At 46.5% G+C, this 20876-nt stretch overlaps 2 protein-coding genes across 2 annotated transcripts; one reads left to right on the top strand and one right to left on the bottom strand.

Annotated features, from left to right (window-relative positions):
* Nucleotides 1-1616: 1616 nt before the first annotated feature.
* On the bottom strand, nt 1617-10859 carry LOC127779547 (protein ESSENTIAL FOR POTEXVIRUS ACCUMULATION 1). The gene is made up of 10 exons (XM_052306353.1): nt 10690-10859; nt 9602-9669; nt 8507-9436; nt 8338-8419; nt 8144-8209; nt 6450-7094; nt 3593-6332; nt 2542-2705; nt 2400-2459; nt 1617-2290 (listed from the first exon to the last, which is right to left on the bottom strand). The coding sequence occupies exons 1-10, from the start codon at nt 10775-10777 to the stop codon at nt 1926-1928; spliced, it is 5208 nt and encodes a 1735-aa protein (XP_052162313.1). The 5' UTR covers nt 10778-10859; the 3' UTR covers nt 1617-1925.
* A 1559-nt stretch (nt 10860-12418) lies between these two features.
* On the top strand, nt 12419-15113 carry LOC127779548 (proline-rich receptor-like protein kinase PERK4). Its single transcript, XM_052306354.1, has 6 exons — nt 12419-12462; nt 12710-13112; nt 13209-13703; nt 13918-14004; nt 14093-14163; nt 14254-15113. The coding sequence occupies exons 2-6, from the start codon at nt 12824-12826 to the stop codon at nt 14926-14928; spliced, it is 1617 nt and encodes a 538-aa protein (XP_052162314.1). The 5' UTR covers nt 12419-12462; nt 12710-12823; the 3' UTR covers nt 14929-15113.
* The last annotated feature ends 5763 nt before the right edge of the window (nt 15114-20876 follow it).

Raw genomic sequence — 20876 nt, 5'->3', positions numbered from 1 at the left:
CGTCTCCGCTTTCGCCTGCCAAAGGCGTATTCCGTGAGCCCCTCGCCACGTTGCTGATCCGATTCGTACGGAGTCCAAGATGGAGTCGAAATGAAACTGCCAGTCCTCGAGCTCTACAAATATACGTACGCACACGACGGCATATCAGGAATCAGAGATCTCCGCCGCCGTCATCTCATCGATCGATCCCGAGATGGCCGGCAGCGGCGACGAGGAGTGGATCTACGTCGACGAGGAGTGGGTCTACGTCGACGATTTCAGCAAGGAGGCGGCGGCGCCGGTGGAGGAGGCCTCGCCGGTGGATTCTTCCGGTGACAAGGACGACGACGACGGCAAGTCGGGGAGCACAGCGGCGGATGTCGCCGCTGTAGACGGCGACCTCCCCGGCGGCGCGACGGCAAGCGAAGCGGTGGGCGCCGATGACGACTCCTCCACCGGCGTCACGTCGGACGAGGAGGAGGTGGTAAGCTCCGACGACGACGCGTACAGCGACACGGATTTGGACAAATACCTGGAGTACTACGAGGACGACATTGCCGATGGGCTGGACAGCCTCAAGATCGGTGGCGACGCGATACCACCCATCTTCCTCGACGACCCGCCGCCACCGATCGACGGCGACGCCGCCGCGGCGGAGGAGAAAGAACCAGAGCACTCGCCGCCGATCAACTCCGCCGCGGTGGAGGAAGAACCAGCGTACGCCACCAAGCCCCAACAGCTATGCTTCGACGGCCAATTCGGATACCTGACCGGCGGTGGGTACAGTTACGGCTACGGCGGCGGAGGAGCATACTACGGCGACCTATACGGAGGAGTATACCGTTATCCCGCTACCTATTTTCCATCTTACTACTTGCCCAGACAGCCCGGCGCCGGCGTGTACCAGCCGCCGACTTACATGTCCTACCCGGACGGCTTCGATCCGTACGCCGGCGATATTTTCGCGCCGCCGCCGCCGCCACCACCACCGGAGAATTAGACTGATTACTGTTACAGCAGAAAACAGAAAGGTTAGGTGGTTAGGTTTGGGTTTAGATTACTGCTTCAGATTTTTAGATTAAAACAGAGGTGTTTTGTTTTTCAGATTTGGCTACTCGTGTTCTATTTGTTTGGGTTTAGAACACTGCTTCAGATTTCAGATTAAGCACTAAGTGCAGTTGCAGGAACTAGGAAGACATTCAGATGGTGACTGCTATTTTGTAATATACTCCTCAATTCCTTGCACTGTTTGACCACTTATCTTATTTAAAAAATTTATACAAATATAAAAAACAAAAAATTGTGCTTAAAATAATTCAGATAATAAAATAAGTCAAAAAACTAAATAATAATTTCAAATTTTCTTAAATAAGACAAGTGGTCAAACAGTGTAAACAAAAACTCAAAATCCTTATATATTATAGGACGGAGGGAGTATGTTTACAAGCAACTTATGTAATTTTATTTTTGAGGGAAAACTAATGTACTTTTATCAATGCACATCACTTGTCAATGCAAAGCTTCTTGATATTTCCATCCATCCAGTTAAGCACAGATGGAACACAAACACATGGCTCGAGTGCTGTACATCACTGACTCCTTCGAAAGAGGAAAAAAAAGCAACAGCCGCAACATGATGAACTCAAATTCTTTTTGATCTTGCAGCAGGAAATTCTATATTAGCATCATGTATCATGGCATAAGCCACATAAACAACAAACGAAAATTGATCAGATCAACCCCTACTGAAATTTCTATGAGAAGAAAATCTACTGTAAGTTACAGGAACCAAAATCACCTCATGAGCGCATCGTCAAAAAAAAGGGATGAACCAAAAACTACTCATGAGCGGCATAGTTAAGCTCGGTTGCCATTGCAACAAATCTAAGACGACAGCTCTTTGTGAGCAACAAAAGTATGTACAACGGTGCCGTCATACGCTGTTCCTAATCTTCCACGTTCTGGATCTCACCCATCATTATACGGTTGCTGACTACATTGAATCCTAAAACTGCTGCACTCACCTTCTTCCCCTTCTTCCCTTTCTTCTTTCCTCCGTCCAGCTCCGTCTCGGTGCTGGAGGCTCCTTTGGCTGCAGAGGCATGGTTTGCACGCCCTGCACCGTCCCCACGGACAGCACGGGCAGGTAGCTGGAAGGCCATCTCGATCACATCAGTTGACAGGAAGGCCTTGTAGTTGAGGAACTTATCGATGAACTCGCCATTGCGGTCAAAAGAGCCAAGGTTCTCCCGGAGGAGCATTTCTGCCTCAACAGTTGGTTGCTTGATGCAAAACTCGAGGAAGCTTGTATCTAAATGGGAAGAGTAGACCAAAGAATCAGATGTTGATACTTGATCGTCCAAGCAAAGCAAGACAAATAAGTATTGATGAGTTTTGATGCAAGAGCTATTTAAATATACCATTTGTTCCAGTGAGTCTGGCCCACTCACTCTCGCACCAATCCCTGAAGTCCATTGCCTCTGCAGCAAAACGCAAACAGCTGTTAGACAGAGTAGACGATAACAAATGGTTTTCAGAACCCGAGTAGAAATGCTACCATACCTGTTTGCCTGTTTGCTGCCTCTGCTTTCCCTTTACCAGCGTGGTTGGCAGTAGGAGCAGTAGAAAGGGGCAGTCTGCTGGCCTGGGATTTTTGACGGTTCATTGGGGACTGGTCTTTAATACTGGAGCTTCTAGTCTGACTTGAAAGAGTTGGGAATTCTGACCTGGTTAACATAAGTAAAATAACTGTGAAAATTTGGGGTAATAAGATTGAGAAATACGGAGTAGTCACCTACGGGTAAAGTGCTCTACAGAAACCGTAACTGTAAAAAATGCAACAGTAGACCCTACCAAGGTGCTACTGGAGATCAAGCTACATCACTCCAAATCACCAAATCACTCGTAACAATATCATAGACTATTTATGCTCCAAGTTCTAATCCACATACGAAAAAATTGGCTAGGAGATGTGAAAAGATGTGTGTACAACAGGTATTGTAGATAACTTCTGAAGTATCTCAAGTAATGCACAAAGCATGCAAATGTGAAATCGAGTGACATTCTGCTAAAGAAACTCTTATCTTTTCTACTTCTCAGGAGGAGTTGCAGCTACAAGTTCGATAATGACCAACCCCCGTATGCTAGAGAAAATAAACTTTCAGAAACATTTTGTTCTGGAACTCTGCTGGTGCATCATATGTTCATGTAAGGTGCCAAATGAGCTTCAGAGAAATTGCAATGGCCACAAATTCTAATATGAACTACCATCAGATGATATGCTATGCAAGTGAGCACTGAGCAAGTCATTCATGAAATACTACTGATGACCACATCATTTCACTAATCAAACATGTAGGTAAAATTTCGCCAAGTTCCTGTTAGCAAGTGAATGCTAATATGTAGTATATACGTTGGATAGATGTTCTTAAAAAAATGCAAAAGAATACTGCATGACAATGTGTTCCTAATTCTGCAGTTCAGCTTGGTCATCAATTTGCTCATGTATTGCTAATTTTATGAAAAAAAAATAAGGATATAATCATATCTGTCAATGAACATTAACAAATAAAGTGAGTAAATATGAAAGACATTGCAATTGCAAAGAACTTACTGTTTCTTATCTTGTTTATCATGCTCAGAAGGGCCCCAAAACAAATCATCTTCAGCATTGGATTTGGAACGACTGGAAGCATTAGAGCTCATCTGGACAGGAGCAACAGCCTTTGATGGAGATGAGCCAGAAGCTTGCCAGGAAGGAACATTTGCATGATTCCTTTGGTTGATAGATACCTTTGCTGGGGTTGGCGAGGGTGGTTGCTGCTGGGCAACAGCAGATCTTCTTTCTTGCTCTCTTTGGATATCTCTCAAAGACAGAGGCCTTTGCACCTTTGCTGACTCACTAGACCATGCTGGAGCAGGTACTGCACTTGCCTGATCACTCTTCCAGGGAACAAAATCTCCAAAAGACGGACCACTTGGTGGAGCCGGTAGTATTTCTTTCTCTTGATGTGATTGCTTTGAAGGCTTTCCCTTTTCAGTAGGTACAGATACAGTCGATGAATCAAAGGAAACAACAGGTGCTGGGGCTTTGACTGCAGATCCTTTTGCTTTTGTCGCCTTTTTCTTGCTCTTCTTAGAGTCCTTGGCCTCAATGAAGTCAGTATCATCAAAAGCAGGAGCATCAGGCTGAACAACAGCAGAAGAGAGAGGTGGAAAAGCCATATCATTAGTATTGCCCATGTCCTCATTATCTGTGTTACTGGACCTTGCTAAAACTTCTTCTGCTAATAAATCATGCAACTGGCTTCTCCTATTCCTTGAGTCGCCAACACTTTCCAGGCCATCCACTGATTTACTTACAGCCATCAACTGCTGGTCCGAAGTGGTCAGCATGCCATTCCAAGGAATTGATGGCACTGAAGCTGCAGAAACAGCTGGCTTAGCATTCTCCATTGCTAATCCCCTCTGTGCTCTAAGCTGTTCCTCAGCTTGAATTTCCAGAAGTGATTTAGGTCTAGGTCCCTGAGTAGGTTTCCACCCACGCTGGTTTACTGCGGCAGCATTAGGTTCCCATTCACCTTTGTTAGTATCATAATCCTCGGAAAAACTTTTCGCAGGTAGAACCAGAGATGATTCCAATCCTAGCGGCGGGTCAGCAGATTTAGAAGAACTTTCCACTTGGATGGGGGAACCCCAAAATAGCTCCTCTGCATCATCTTGCAAGTCATGCTTAGCTCCACCCTGATCTGAACCAACTAGAGTTTCCTGCCTTGGCTGTTGAGAAGTAACCGTCTTTGTAGCTCCTTTGGCTACATCCGCACCTGCCTGTTTCTTCTTCTGCTTCTTTTTCTTTTCTGATTTTTTTGTGTCCTGTGTATCAGAGGCTTTAACTTCAGTTGCCACAGTTGGTTCACTACCACCGAGGATATTTTCTGAAGATATTTTCAAATCTTGCACCTGATTGGAAATATGAGATGACAATGTTTCAGGTTTTGGATCAAACGGTGCCTCAGGAAACTCCTTAGGTGCACTTGGAGCTGCCCCTATGACCTCAGAAGATCCAGAGCCCAAAATATTTTCAGACATGATTCCTGTTTTTCCTATTCCAATGCCCCTTTCATGAGATCTAACCTCCTGTTGATCAGAATCATCTTCACGCCTATTTGCAACTTCTGTTAGCATCGGGTTCACTATACTGGCTTTTAATTGTGTATTGACATTGACCTTGTCTTCCAACTTCTGGGGGTGAGAGTAGCGATCTTTTGAAGGTACACCACCAAAAATTTCATGGGGCAATAAAGAAGGTACAGAGCTTTGAGATGGACCTACACCCTCCATACCCTTCTTATTCATAATACTTGGATCACTAGGTTGCTGCCCCTCCTGTGTACCATGGGCAGTCAAAACGCGGTCTGCCTCAAGAACCTCTTTCATTTTCTGAAGGCCAAGATTCGAAGAATCACCAGTTGGCAATGAAGTACGTTGTGACCCATAAAGATCATCAGGTTGCTGACTGGAATGCCCATGAGGTATAACTTGAGAAAGCAGGTGCTGTTGCTGCAACAACAGCTGCTGCTGCTGCTGCTGCTCAAGTTGCAGCAGTTGCAATCGTTGCTTCTGTTGTTGTTGCATTTGTTGTTGCTGTTGCATCTGTTGTTGCATTTGCTGCTGCTGCTGCTGTTTGAGCAACATCATCTTGTCCAACATAGAGAGTTGAGGTTGAGGTTGAGGCTGAGGCGTCACAGGTAGCTGTGGTTGCAATTGTAGCTGTGACAGTAGATACTGGTGCTGCAACCTAGTTAAAAGCTGTGGGTCTTGGGATATTTCAGCACGTAACTTCTCAGGTCCCAAATGAGCTATTTGTGACATGTTCAGTGGCATGAAGTTTTGCTGTTGAATAGCAGTAGTGGCTTGTTGGGAACTCTGCACACTTGCACCATGCATGTTAAGTGACCCTTGAGTGAGATCCACACCATGCCCACGAGGATCAAGATTCTTAGCTTCAGGGTAGTTTGACCATGCTGGCAATCCAGAATTAGAAGCAGGTGCTTGAGGTTTCTCTGCAGAATGCAGCATCGCAAGCAAATCAACATTCTGAGATTGCAAAGCTTGGCGAGGTGGATCAGCCATGGGAGGGTGCAATTTAGTGTGTAGAGCAGATGCTTCTATATCTTTGTTTTGCACTTGTGCAGCTGGAATACTGTCTCCTGACCAAAATGAACCAGGATTTTGCAAAGATTTTTGCCTCTCCAACAATCTTTTCTGTGCCAAAAGGTAATTCATGCTGTTCCCAGTCTCTCCTCCAGACACAGTAATGTTACCAATGCCACTGCTGCCATATTCAGTCATACCTAATTAAAGGAAAAAAGGATTTTATGTTAAACCAGGATGCATGCAAGATTAGAATTATGGTTATAAAAAACAATAAATGGAATGAAACGGCCGCTATTCTTGCTAAGAAAACAAACCTGCAGTCATAGCAAGCATTTCAGCTGAAGGATCACGAACACTATTAGACATAAGCGACTCCAAAAAGCGATTTTGAGCTTCAACTGCACCATCTTTCCTGCTTAGCCCACTGTCAAATGCTCCAACACTGGCTGATCCTGCATGTGTGTTACTCGAGCTGACAAAATTCCCAGTTGGTAGAGTTTCTGGCATTAGCATGTCACTGGGTTTTGTTGCAGCGAACCCTGGAGGTGGTCTTGCCTTTGCTCGTAGATGAGGCATAACATCCCCAAGCAATAAGAAAGGCGCATCAGGGGGTGCATTTGCAACACGAACTAACAAATCGATACCAAAGTAACCAGCCTCGAACCAGCCAATGATGTCAGCTCCAGAAAAAGGGCCTTGAACCTGACCTTGTGGATCTTTGTAATATAAAGATAAGCTTTCTGGATTAGGATAAGTTGGAGTGGCAAATCCATCAACACCTGTAATAACAGCGACTTTACTTTCCTGATCTAATGCAAAGGGCATTTGCTGTATATAGTCAGCAGTTGGTCCAGGCCTATGTTCTCCAATGAGCCTAGATCTTTGTGGAACAACATAAGCAGATGTTTCTGGCCGCAAGGAATCCGCTCTGGCCGGCAAATCAGTATTACCAGGAAAACCTATTATAAACCAACAGTGGCAACCTTTAGCATGGGAAAATGATTTAACAGACACTGCAAGAACTTACGAAAGAATAGTAGTAGAATAATAACAGCACAAAATGAGCTGGTTTGACAGCCTTCCAACATATCTTTTAAAAAATACAAAAAACAGTAAGGACTTCAACATGGCCTACGAATTTAAAACAAAGAGATCATATTGATGGATTAGTTTGCAAACCTTATAGCATAGTTTTATTGAATGTCTACAAGAAGTTAAAAACGTTTTCCTGTCCAAAAGAAAAACATAGAATGCTTGCAGCTGCAAACTTTGTCTTGTCCAACCAAATTTACATACAGGAGCAAACAGGAAACTTGCTATAACATCTACAGCAAATATAAAATTTGGTTAAATGTAGAGGCACTAAAATAGAAAAGGAAATGCTTCAAAGCGCATGTCAAATTGACTGATTGTAAACAAGGTCAATGTACACAACTCCACATATTTAAGAAAACAAAATTATACTAACAAAAACCTGGAAAGTCCCCTAGTCATCAGAGAGTTGGTGGTGACTAAAAAAAAATAAGAGTAAATTTTAGAAAACCCCATGTTTTATGGTCAAGGTTGCGGAAAACCATATGTAATATGACTTGTGGCACATACCCAACCTTTATTCAAATCTCGATCTAAAACAATATTTTTCAGAGTAGTGAAGACTGAAGAGTTAAACTATCAACCTTAATCAAGAAGTCAATAATTAAAAATTTTGCATACATGCTATGTTTTAAAATTTTAAGTAAAACCATACTCAACATTCATAGGGCTGGGGTTTTGTGAAACTTTATAACCATAATAACTGAGGTTTATTTGCCACCAATCAAAATATCTAGGGTTTTATGCAACTTACCCATAAATCATGTGGTTTTGTGAAATTTACTTCAAAAAATAATGTTCAAGGATGAGTGAATACACTATCATCTCTGTGTAATCAGTTAATCACTTGATGCCTATTCAAATAAATGCAATGCAGTGTACAACAAAATTGTAAAGACAGAAATAAACAAGGTACCCCTGAGACTTGCAGCTGTTTCTCCCTTGACATCTTCCATGCCTCCTTGTTGATCTTCTCTACCATCTAATTAAAGAGTGAGAATTCAATCAGTAAGATAAAAAAATATTTTCATATGTTAGTAGTACACAACAACATAAACAAACTGCTGAAAACATGATTTTGGTTGTTTTAATGGGGAAATTCAGGATTACTTTTTCCAACCGGGCCATCTTTGGAAGCCTGATGGACGCCACTGTTTATGATATCCCCTTTATCAATTGCTTTTAAGATGGCCTAAAAACATAAATAGAACTGTGAGATAAGAAACTGTACTGCAATAATGAGATCATCCCACTTGAGAAAATTATAGCATAAAATTACCGCTTCATCAGTAGTAGGAGCAGACAATGCTAAAGGTTCCAAAGTTTCTTCTTGCATAAATGCAGAGAGTTCCTCACAGCCACCAAGGGGCATCTTGAAGTCAGTAACATGAGAAGTTCTGTATATGTCAAGCAGTTTCATTCTACTATATCTAAATGCTGTGCGATCTCCTGATGTACCACCAGGCCTGTCAGAAAGTAGGCCAAGATGGAATGGACGTGATGATCCTGAACTGGCTGTGTTTGTACTTCCAGATGTAAATTTTCCACGAGAACCTGGAAAACTTGCAATTTCATTGTCTGGCTTCCCTCTACCATATCCATATGTTGCAGATGATTTTTGTGTATTCTGTGAGGGATGATGAGATGAATCTCCCCGTCCACGGCCCACAGGATAACTAGATTTCCATGATCTAGAAATATTATCATCTCTTTCAGCATCCTTCTCATGACTGTTGCCGTCTTTTCCATGAGCTATGTAGTGAGAGAAACCTTTTTCACGGGCAGCATCACCATCTTTGCCTGAATCACCCCATCTGTCACGCCAATTCTCAGACTCCTTATCATTAGGGCCCCTACGAGCACTCCATTTGTTATCACGGCGTTGATCATAGTTTCCCTCCTTGTTACTGGAGTCACTCCAACGTTCCTGTGGAGGACGACGACCATCCACAGAGTACTTGGAGGAGTCATCTGACCACCTTTCCAGTTTGCGTGTATCACCATGTTCCTTGTCTGTCTCCCTCCAGCGATTCCACCGAGGGGCTGAATTTGGTTCTCTTTCATCATCACGCCAGCGTTCACGACGCCCAGTTTCACCATCAAGCACAGAGGCCCTGAAAACATCCTTTCTTTTCACACTGAAGCTTGTGTCCTCATCATTTCCTGGTATCTTTGAACCATCTGAACGAACACCCAGTAAACTGGGTTCCTGCCACAAGCAATCAACAATCTTCAGTATAGACAAGCAAAAAATAACTAATAAGAGAGGTTATTATACACTTAAAAGGTATCCTACTGTTACAACCATCATGTATAGTATTAGCATGACCAGTTCCCTAAGTCTAGTTATTAACCTAGCTTCTCAATGTCTAACCTTGTTTTCTCCCACCTTCATAAGCCATTGAGGAGAAAGAGGCATCTCAGTATCCAGTCCTTGCTTGTCTGCAAAAAAAAAAATAGTATCATGAATGAGGCATGGAACATGTTCTGCTGATAAAGAAAATGTATAGAACACAGATTGCGCCATTAATATGTGATATTACCAACACAACCATTCCTCTCATATGTTTGTAACAAACAAATAATTAACCAAATAAAGGACCAATGGTTGACTTGATAAAATGAAAGGCTAGAATAATATACCTCAAATCAACACAACTAGATCAGGGTTTTGGACATTAGTTCTACAACTTTTTACCACAATATTGGGCCTGTTCGGCTGCCAGGGCTGCGACGCAAACCGTAGCCAACTGGAACAGTCCCGCAAGCACGAAGACAGCAGCGGCTGCAGCCCTTGCTTGCCGAACAGGCCAATTGGCACAGGATGCAAATTTAAATCAAACGGGTTTCTACAACAACACGTAGGTTTTTTTCCACATGTTGAGTAATCAGTGAAACAAGCTGTCATCCTCTACACATAGCTACATCAAATCCAAATTTCTCACACAACAACGGGTGTGACATGACATGGCACATGCTAACAACATCAAAGCATAAGTTACCAACAACAGCATATGCACATAGAAAAAAAATATAAATCTGCAAGCATACACAGCAGAAATCAAAGTAATAAAATGCAGGGAAGAGAATCCATCCCAGCCAAATCAACCGCACAAAACCCCACAAATCAGACGGAGGTTAAACTAGGACCATTGCATCTAATCCACCCAAATCCCAAACCGATTTCACTCAACCACCCAAGGTACCCGCCCTTAACACGCCCCCAACACCTGCCTCACCACCAAGTCCAAGTGAGGGGAGGGGGGGGGGGACAACCACCATTTCCCAACCGCCCAAAAACCCCAAAACTCCGGGAACGGCGGGGCGGATCGAACGACCGAACTGGAACCAAATCGGACCGGCCCGAGCAACCACGGAACAGCTAGGGTTCCGGCCCGGAGGAACGGATCGAGAGGGAGGGGAGGGGAGGGGAGACGGCGGGGGGCTGAGTTGGGGAGGGACCTTTGGCGATCTGCGGCGGTGGTGGAGGGGCGTCGACGGCGAGGCGGCGGCGGAGGTCGGCATTGGCGCGGTCCGGAGTGGCGGCCATGGCGGCGGCGGCGGCGGCGGGGAAAACCCTAGTTGGGAGGTTTGTGAGCGAGAGGAAGGAAAGAGGAGGCGAGCGAGCGAAGGGGAAGAGTCTGTTGCCTCAAGCCCGGATAAAAAAGCCAGCCGCACGCACAGCGTGCCGCGTTTCCTCGAGGAGGGGCTCTTTTTCGCCTAAGCCCCTTACTTTTGTAGAATTATCCTTTACAAATGTTCAAGATGGGAGATGAATTCCTAACTCCTCTGTGTAACTTTTTATATCGGTCCATCTCCCGTCTTGATATATTTTCACGGATACGTTGGGTTGTTTGTAACATTTATTTGTAGCTTTAATAATGTCTATCTTTGAGATATGTATCGTGTATAGATTTATATGTATATTAAGATGACTCATTAATGCGTAGATTTAGATATGGATAAAGAGTAGCGCCAAACACATTAGACGGTCCAACCGCTTTAAGCGGCCGCGTGTGAATGTTTAGTTGGCCCATGAGAAACCCCTAGCTACTTTAGCATGTTTTAGGGGTTGGCAATTCATCCGCTTAGGCCCAGGCCCAGATCCAATCCAACTATGGCATCTCGCCTAATATGTGTTAGTTTAGAATCTCATGATGTGTTGGCCCACTGAGTTCGATTTTTCAAACCTCTCACGATGTGTTGGCCCACTGAGTTCGATTTTTCAAACCATGTTAATGCTTGACATATGCACGTGTGAATGAAAAACCTAATCCATTGCGATAGATTAAAGCTAGCAAGCAACAAGTGAACTAGGAAGGACTAACTGACTGTAGGCAACCAACATTTGAAATATATTTTTTATGGCGCACCGTCGTTGACAGTTTAAATTTTTTCAAGGATGTCCATGCATGATCAGATAGTATCATTACAAGCTAATAATCGCAAATGTGCAACCCATTAACCTACTTCCCTAGACAATATATAGACATACAATATTATGAGACTCGATGCTTTCAAATTCCATATGTGATCATGTAATGAACTCTCGAGCTTTCATGCTTTCCATTATCATCCGTTTTGTTTCAGGACACATGATTTTTAGAATGCTAACTCAAGAGGACTCAAAGAGATCGTGGGTGAAAGCATAATTTATTACCTTTTCAGTTTCAGCTGCTGCACATAACAGATTTAAAGAAATAGAGAGGGCGTAAACCATACTTGCCTGCATACACAAGAAACTTACGAAAGGGCATGTAGCCTAGTGGTTACAGTGATCTGAGTGACCTGAGTAGTACACCAAGGTCCTGAGTTCAAATCTCCTATGGAGCGAATTTCAGATTGGGTTGTTTGCGGGGCTAAGTTCCCTATTTCAATGGCCGTATATATCCGGTTGTATGTAGAGGCCGGGTAAAAAATACCCTTCTCTAAAAAAAACACAAGAAACTTAAAAAAAAAATCTCTAGGTAATATCTCTACAAATCAAAGGGCCTTCGTAATGACATGAGGAGTAGTAGCACGGCCGGTCAGAAAACTGACGCTAGGTGTCCCCGTATCACGCACACAGAAGTGTAACCGCCCTTTAATTCTCCTCCTCCTCCACGTCAGCTTTTTGACATGCAAACTGCCGCTCGCTGCAGGCAACTTCCAAACCGAACAGATTGCAGTACAGATCGTGCAAGAATAGCAAGCGCGCCAAAATGGCACATCTCGCGCCATGGCCTTTCGCCTCAGGTACATTACATTGGGGGTAATTAACTAACTGCTCGATCTTTGATTAATTAATTACCCCCCTCTTGATCAAATTTGTTCAATTAATTAGTTGCGCGTTTGGGTCGATCGATCCAGTGCGTCCTCTCCTAGATGTTGTTGCCAAAATTTTGCATGTAGGTTACAGTTCGCATTAATTTCGCAATTAATTTTGCTCGATCGTTCTTGCATCGGACATGCATGAAAATGTGCTTCCTCTTTGGTTTTTCAGATCGATTGATTCGTGTTGAAGTTTGGAATTGGAATCAAACAAAATTGGGTCAACAATCTTCAAAAAAAAATTTGTGATGTTCTATCGTGAATCCTCTGGCCGCGCGTCCAATTCATGATCATGTCTTCCGATCCCTCGCCGTCGTCGCCGAGGGGCACCGATTCGCCGTCGACGTCGATGGCGGATTTCTACTCGCCGTCGCACGCCTCGAGACGGCTGTCGACGTCGATCACATTTGCCGGCGGGCTCGACGTGACGTCGGAGCTCGTCATCGCCGCCGTCGCGGCGGCGCTGCTGCTCGTCCTCCTGCTCGCCGCCTGCGCCTGCTGCTCCTGGTGCTGCAGGAGGAGGTCGGCGACGCAGCGGTGGCAGAATCACCACGCCGCCGCCTTCGGGTACCAAGGTGAGGCACACGCGCGCACGTACGCCATTGCTGTGACTTGCCGTTGCTCGTCGTGTTCCTGACCATGGCGACGTCGACGGCGCGACGACGACGCAGGCAACACCACGGCGTACTACTACCACCACACCGGCGGCGGGAAGCCGCAGTGGGCGGCGACCAAGACCGGCGCCCCGTCGACGCCGCCGAACATGATGATGCACCCGACGACCAGGACCGGCCCGCACGCCGTCGTGCGGCCGCCGCTCGTGCCGCCCCCGCCGCCGCCCGTTCCGGCGGGCCTGGACGAGAACGCGTTCGGGTACGACGAGCTGGCGGCGGCGACGGGCGGGTTCTCGGAGGGGAACATGCTGGGGCAGGGCGGGTTCGGGTACGTGTACCGCGGCGTGCTCGGCGACGGGAAGGAGGTGGCGGTGAAGCAGCTCAGCACCGGGGGCGGGCAGGGGGAGCGGGAGTTCCAGGCGGAGGTGGACATGATCAGCCGCGTCCACCACCGCCACCTCGTCCCCCTCGTCGGCTACTGCATCGCCGGCACGCAACGCCTCCTCGTCTACGACTTCGTCCCCAACCGCACTCTCGAGCACCACCTCCATGGTACATACAGAGTAGTTAACATGATAAAAGACGGGCAATTCACTTATACTTCAATACGGTACATGGTTACTTACTTCATCGTGAACATGATAAAAGATGGACAATTCACTTATACCTTAACATTATAACACGGTACATAGTTACTTACTCCACTTTACTCCACTATGAACATGATAAAAGACGGGCAATTCATTTTATACTTCAACATGTACAGAAAAGGGGTTACCGGTGATGAAGTGGACGACGAGGTTGCTCATCGCGGTTGGATCAGCAAAGGGGCTCGCCTACCTGCACGAGGAATGTAAGTTGCACTCCAAATTTTGATCAGTTCATCGATCAATGGTGGCTTAATTTCGTTCAGTGCGTGATAAAAAAAAATTCTGTTGAAGGTAATCCTCGGATCATTCACCGTGACATCAAGTCGGCAAACATTCTCCTGGACAACAACTTCGAGCCACTGGTAAATCAATCGATCATATGCTGTATACTGCAACATTGTCTCGATCGATCGCTGACTCTGAGACTTTGGATCATCGCGTTCACTGTTCAGGTTGCGGATTTTGGGATGGCGAAGCTGACGAGCGAGAACGTGACGCACGTGTCGACGAGGGTGATGGGGACGTTCGGGTACCTGGCGCCGGAGTACGCGTCGAGCGGGAAGCTGACGGACAAGTCCGACGTGTTCTCCTACGGCGTCATGCTGCTGGAGCTTCTCACCGGCCGCCGCCCCGCCGACCGGAGCTCCTACGGCGCCGACTGCCTCGTCGACTGGGCGCGCCAAGCGCTGCCCCGCGCGATGGCCGGCGTCGGCGGCGGCGGCTACGACGACATCGTCGACTCGCGGCTGCGCGGCGACTACGACCGGGCGGAGGCGGCGCGCGTCGCCGCGTGCGCCGCCGCCTGCGTCCGCCACGCCGGCAGGAGGCGCCCCAAGATGAGCCAGGTGGTGAAGGTGCTCGAGGGGGACGTGTCGCCGGAGGAGCTCGGCGACGGCGCGCGGCCCGGGCAGAGCGCCATGTCGTCCAGCAGCGGCGACTCCAGCTCGGGGTCGGGATCGTACACGGCGCAGATGGAGCGGGTCAGGCGGACGGCGGCGTCGCCGGCCAGCCCGGAGTACTACAGCAGCGAGTACCAGGGTTACGGATGCCCGTCGCCGGCCAGCAGCGCCGGCGACAACGCGTCTTCCGGTGAGCATGATAACCAGTGGCGTAAAGCTCACCGGTAATTAACTAGAGCGATGCTCCCGTGTTCTTTACTGCTAGTATATATACTATGATACTTGATTTGTGATAAGTATTTCAATACTATAGAAACAAAGGCAGCTAAAATTCTGTAGTTGTCATTAGTTACCTTGACAGTGTTATCTGACATTTCAATTTTGAGCTAGGTATATATATTGCGTGACTTGGTAGTAGCCCAAACGAAAATATGCAAAAATGATTCAGATTTTCAGGCTCATCTGTGATCTGTCTAATGGGGAGACTACCAGAAGTAACAGAAGGTGTCAATCAGATAAGTTTTATTAAGAACAGATACACGGAGTATTAGGGACGGGGTGTTGATTCTGCGTTAAACATTAAACGCAATGTACCGGAAGAAGCAATCTTCAAAATTAACTTTGAAAAGGCATATAACAAAATGGCCATGTGTTTCTAATATGCTGAAAGCAAAAGATTTCTCTGATATCGAGTGTAGAAGTGAAAACGGTACGAAAATTTTCCGGATTCCGGACCTATTTTCGAAAACGGAATCTATCGGTTGGAATTTTTTCGGAAACGGAAATGAATTCTGAAATATTTTCTCGGAAACGGAATCGAAAATGATAGGGCAGTTCCGTTGGAACTCGGAATCGGTCAGAAACTTTCTGGAAATTTTCTCGCAATTTCCGGAAATTTTGTGACCAAATTACCCTGGATTCTTTTTTTAAGCACTAAATAGTAAATACTATGGTGTTTGGCTGTTATTTTTTAAAAAATATTTATTATGCAAATCTAAAGTTACATAAGAATATTTTTTCTGGGGATTTATGAACAACATTACTCTCTTAAACATAGATAATTTATTCGATAGATTGTGTTTTGTGATGTATTATTGAGACTTAAAAATTGGACTTATATGATTGTGTTTTATGATGAATTGTTGACCGTTGAGACTTGAGAATTGGATTTATCAGTTTGAAGGGGTTTTTGTATTCCGATAAATTTTCGTTACCGTATTCGCACCAGTTCGTTTTCGCTCCGTTTTCAGTTTCGATAATATTCGACTCCGTTTTCGTATCCGGAGTTTCCGATTCTGAAAAAAATATGAAAATAAAAACAATAAATGTGGTTTCCGTCCGTTTCCGTACCGTTTTCACCCCTAATCGAGTGTGATTGGATCTTAAAGGTGATAAAAGGAGGTAGCAGCAATGCAGGAGGTCGACAGGCTGCAGGGCAGAATTGCGTCGTGGTCTTCAGCGGCGTTGTCCTGCGGCGGCGGCTGCGGCGACACCGGCTAACTTCTCGCCGTCGCTGCATTGAGTAATTTATTAAATGGAAAAAAAAATAAAATCACTGTATCAGTGTTGGGCCGATTTCAGCCCATTACTTTTCCTCCTGTATATCCCTCCCTCCCTAAAGAGATCGGGGATAATGAAATGGGCCAATATCAGCCCAATACTAGAGATGGACTGTTTTCTTCTCCCTCCTCCTTGATCGTAGGCAGATAGTACGCGTCCCCCGCGTCGCTCTCACGCGGGCGGCTCGGGGGCGAAACCCTAGCCGCCCGCGCCGCCACACCCTCATCCCCCTCCTCCACCTCGCCGCCGCCGGAGCTCGCCGGCGGCAAAGCTAGTGGTGAGCCGGGAAGGCGGCGGCGAGGCCCAAACAGCTCGGCGGAACCGTCCTCTGCGTGAGGAGGACGGAGAGGGCTGACGACGGCGCGGCCGGAGGTGAGATGGCCGGTCGGTTTGGGGCAGTGGATCCGGCGCCTCTGTGGCTGGATCTGGCCCCCTCACCCGCGGTTTCGGCCAGCGGGCTGGCGACGCGACGGAGGCGGAGAGGGGCAGCTGAGCGGCGCGAGGGAGGTCGCGGGCCCCGGCTGGCGAGGCCCTCGCCGGTGATGGGGGGACCCCGCAAGACGGTGGTGGGGCGGCCGTGAGACGACGGCGAGGCAGCCGCGAGGCGGCGGTGGCCCTCGGCCCGGCGATGGGGGTGGCCGGATCCGGCGCCCCTTGGCTAGATCCGCCGCCCTCTCGGCTGGACGATGGCGTGCTGCCAAGGTGGGGGCCGGTGTGCCCTCGTCGAAGCGGCAGCGGGAGGCCGGCGACGGCGGGGGTCTGGTGCTATGAGGAGGCAGATCCGAGGCCCTTGTCGGCGCGGTGGCAACTTCCGGCTGCGCCCACCTGCGTCTTGACGGTAGTGCAACGGGGCTGCGGGCGCTTGTGGCGACGGTGGCAGCGGCGCAGCGGGGAGTGGGTGCTCGTGGAGGCGATGGCAGCGGGGAGCTTCGACGACCGATACCTTGGCCGCCTTGGCCGATTCTGGTCGGTGCAGCAGAGGAGTGTGGGCGACGGTAGGATGCGTCGAGGGTGGATTGCTTGTGAGTCGTCTTGGACTATCGTTTGGTCGTCGATGTGGGGAGTGCTTGTGTGGGTAATGTGCAGACACTGGCGAAAGCCTTGCTGTGCCTTTGGCCGGCTCGATGACGACGACGCACCCATTGGCGTCGTTTCCCTTCTTGAAGGTGTTGTCATGGCACTCTCCCATTTGCCCCACAAATCTCTAGGTGAAAACCTTGCTCCGGCTTTGGACGAGCGGCGGCGGCGTTACACGTCGTGTCCTCCTTGGGGGCGTCGCTTCGGGGAAGTTCCTTTACATCGATGACTATTGAGGGTCTCTTCGGTTCAAAAGCTTTCTTTCCTTGGTGCTTGGCGAGGCCTAAGCCTCTTGGGTCCGCTTCGCTCTTGTGGTGGGCGATACACTCTTCAGTTGTTCCTGCGGAGGAAGTCGGAGCTGCTCGCTGCTGGGGTGCGGCGATGCTTGGCAACGATGACGTGCTGCAATCTCTTCCAAAGAGTTGGTGCTGGCCATGTGAAGGAAGTGGCCCTTTGATGGCTTGGTTGATGTCCATTGTGGATGTCGGAGATGCTTTCGCTTTGGCGACTTCCGTGGCTTCAATGTCACTGCGGTGGTGAAGTCGGCGCTGCTGGGTCGCTTGGGCGGCTAGCTCGGCAACGATAACACCTCTTCTGTGATGTCGGAGCTGTTGTGCCGCTTTTGTGTTTATCTTGGCAACGATGTCTTGCGTTTGGGCTTCGCCATTGTTGTTAGTAGTGTAGTTAGATCCCATGTTTTCCTCTGTCTGTTGGGTTTCAGCCGGTTCCCATAATTAACCGTGCAGCTGTATGGGTTTCGGGCTCGGTTTCCCTTATAAACTGGGTCATTGTCTCTTGTCTGTACAATTTCTCCCTCTCTTAATATAAAACCAGCAATGCTGGCTTTGGTTTCAAAAAAAAAAGGGCTGAAATTCACCCAATACTAATTGAGAGATTTTCTTTGCTTTTATGTTTAAAGTAGTAATTGCTGAAACAGTCCTTGTTTTATTAACATTAATAATGTAGCTTTGAAAACCTATTTTAGTTCATGGAGAACTTAAGAAAAAAACCCACATCATGATTTATTAAGAAAATTGTATTCTCTTGTTTACTTCATTAAACTTAATTGATTTGCACATTATTATAGATCTCCAAAAATATTAAGTAATTTTAAAATTCTTGCAAATTCAAACTATGGTGTTTTCAATGAAAAAAAAAGATATTTATGGCGAACCAACATTGTCATGAACTTATAATGTTTGTTGGTTGATCTCTTATGACAAAATAACATTAATCACGATACGCTATTAGACTAGCTTATGATGATTTGTCCTTAGTTTCAGTGACGGACACCTCATTTTCATCACTAAGCGCCACATTGCTCCATGCCAAACGTCATAAAACTAAATAACATAATAACAAATAGCTCCGATGGCACGAGAAATTCATCAAGAAGTTCACATGTATTGTAGCGTGGACTAACATTATCTCCTCTCTTGTCCTCACCTCACCGTATGGAATCGGGGGCAATGAGCGAAAAAGCGATGACCTCGCTACCTCTTGGCCTTTGGCTACGGGAACCCATGGTTTGCCGCCGTCCCCACACCTAATCACCCCCCACGTAGCCCTGACCTCCTCGTTGTCATCCTTTTGCGACAACCTCAGCTTGATGATTCAATGTTGGTGGTGGCGGCATCATTAGCTTGTCATCGGAATGGAAAGGGAGGTTGGAGGAAGAGAGATGTCCCCGAGTTAGAGGAAGGATATGATAGTCATTTCCCCTTAGATGTGGTGACATGACGTTTGCATGCTAAACAATGGCATACAAAATAGCCAATCTCCAATGGTGAAAAATCGGAGTTTTTCGAGAGAGTGGTATTAGAGAATGCACCATGGAGGAGAATGAGTGAATGACATAAAGGCAAAAAGAAAAACCCAGAAGAAGACGGGAGGCAGAGGTAGATGGAGCTAAAAAGGACATCTCATGCTGTTTTTCTCATCACTTAGTTCATATTCTAGTGCTTGGAGTGTCTAACTGAAAATGTACATGGACATAATAAGAGTGTCATGTAACAAAGCCACAATTTTCATTATCTTTCAGCAAATGCTAGTGTCACATAGCAAATTAACTTTGCCATTCTATTAATATCAAAGAATGAAGTTTTCTTATCTTTTAAAAAAGGGAAATTCAAAGAACGAGATGGACCGCCTTACGCTGATCTATGGACTGGCGTTGTGTCCAACGTCAGAAATCCGATTGGACATCAGTGCTCTAGTCACGTCCCCTAATACAGTGGATTTATATGAAGGATCATGCTTATAAGTGATACGCTGGTACAATGAATTATATAAGTGATGCTACTAGACATTGTATATATAAATCAAGCTCATAACTGTTGCGTAACCACACATGAACGACAGTAGCATACAAAGGATGGATTTCATCTTGAAGAAGAGCGCTCTTAATTAAGTTCCTCCAATATTCTGGGACAGCTAGCGATATAGCAGTACCAGGTGCAACACCAAAATTAACTTCATAATGTAAAATCAAAGATGTTTTTGATTATTATTCTGTGATGAACAATTGGCATTGGAGATTATTGGTTTTGTTATTTAGAATTTATTCACGAAGTGGTTTTGGAGATGATTGGATTTCACAGGTGATCGCAGGTTCATTATTTCATGTGACCGGTCAAACCGGGCTCTGGTAGCCGGTTAGACCGACGTGTAATGCGCGGTCAGATCGGCGCAGCCCGCGGTCTGACCGGCCGACACTGTGTCGGTTTCGATTTCCGGTTGTTTATTTGGATATCCGTGATTATTTCATAATTATGGCTTCTAGATGGGTACTATACGTATGTAATACTATTGTTTGCTGCTAATGAGTCAAGTTGGAGATAGCTTGGTCTCGGAATATGGTTTCTTTGTTTATTCCATGTGTAGGTGACTCGATGTCTCGGGAGAGTATTTGCGGTGATGGACAGAGAGTCGGCTTGGGGATAAGACGACGTCCGTGGTGGTCAGAGATCATGCGGGATACTTAGGCTAGAGTTGATGCACGTGGTTGATGGAGATTCCATATGGCATACGATGGAGTTATTGTGTGCATATGGGATGCGGAGTCAAATTTGGAAGGAGCCCAAATTTGGTACGATTGGTTATATAAAGTTTCTTTCTTGTACTAGAGGGTTTCCTAAGGTGTTTAGGACTCTTAGTATGAGTTTGATTCGTAGCTTTAGGCTGCCTACCTCATGTATAAATAGAGGGGGAGCGTGAGACTTCCCGGTATCGCTTTAGAGAGCAATTGAGTTGAGTTTTGAGTTAGGGTTTTGAGTTTAGTCGAAATTTTTGTAAGGAGTGCTGTTGGTGCACTTTGTAAATAGAGAGAATCAATAAAGTTGTCATCTATTTTTAGAGTTCTTCAATTTATGTTTCATCGGGTTTCGGCGGTCTAATTAACCGGCGACATATCGACGGTGAGACTGGTGGGAGCACGGCGGTCAGACCGGCGGCGGCGACAGCAAGCGGCAGCTGATGTCGGCGGTCAGACCGGAGATCTAATCTCGGTCAGACCAACAGCAACCAGGCGGTCAGACCGG

This window comes from Oryza glaberrima, chromosome 7, assembly GCF_000147395.1.
Source record: "Oryza glaberrima chromosome 7, OglaRS2, whole genome shotgun sequence".
Taxonomy (NCBI): domain Eukaryota; kingdom Viridiplantae; phylum Streptophyta; class Magnoliopsida; order Poales; family Poaceae; genus Oryza; species Oryza glaberrima.
Note: the sequence above shows the minus strand (reverse complement) of the source record. Positions and strands in the feature narration are given on the sequence as shown.

Bases quoted from the DNA above. Each gene is read 5' to 3' on its own strand.
- LOC127779548 (XM_052306354.1), top strand. From the start codon at position 12,824: ATGATCATGTCTTCCGATCCCTCGCCGTCGTCGCCGAGGGGCACCGAT. The intron at 13,704-13,917 runs GTACATACAGAG...CAACATGTACAG, and splicing joins TCTCGAGCACCACCTCCATG to AAAAGGGGTTACCGGTGATG. The intron at 14,164-14,253 runs GTAAATCAATCG...TTCACTGTTCAG, and splicing joins ACAACAACTTCGAGCCACTG to GTTGCGGATTTTGGGATGGC.
- LOC127779547 (XM_052306353.1), bottom strand. From the start codon at position 10,777: ATGGCCGCCACTCCGGACCGCGCCAATGCCGACCTCCGCCGCCGCCTC. The intron at 9,437-9,601 runs GTTAGACATTGA...TGCTTGTGGCAG, and splicing joins TGAAGGTGGGAGAAAACAAG to GAACCCAGTTTACTGGGTGT. The intron at 8,420-8,506 runs GTAATTTTATGC...TTATGTTTTTAG, and splicing joins CTCCTACTACTGATGAAGCG to GCCATCTTAAAAGCAATTGA.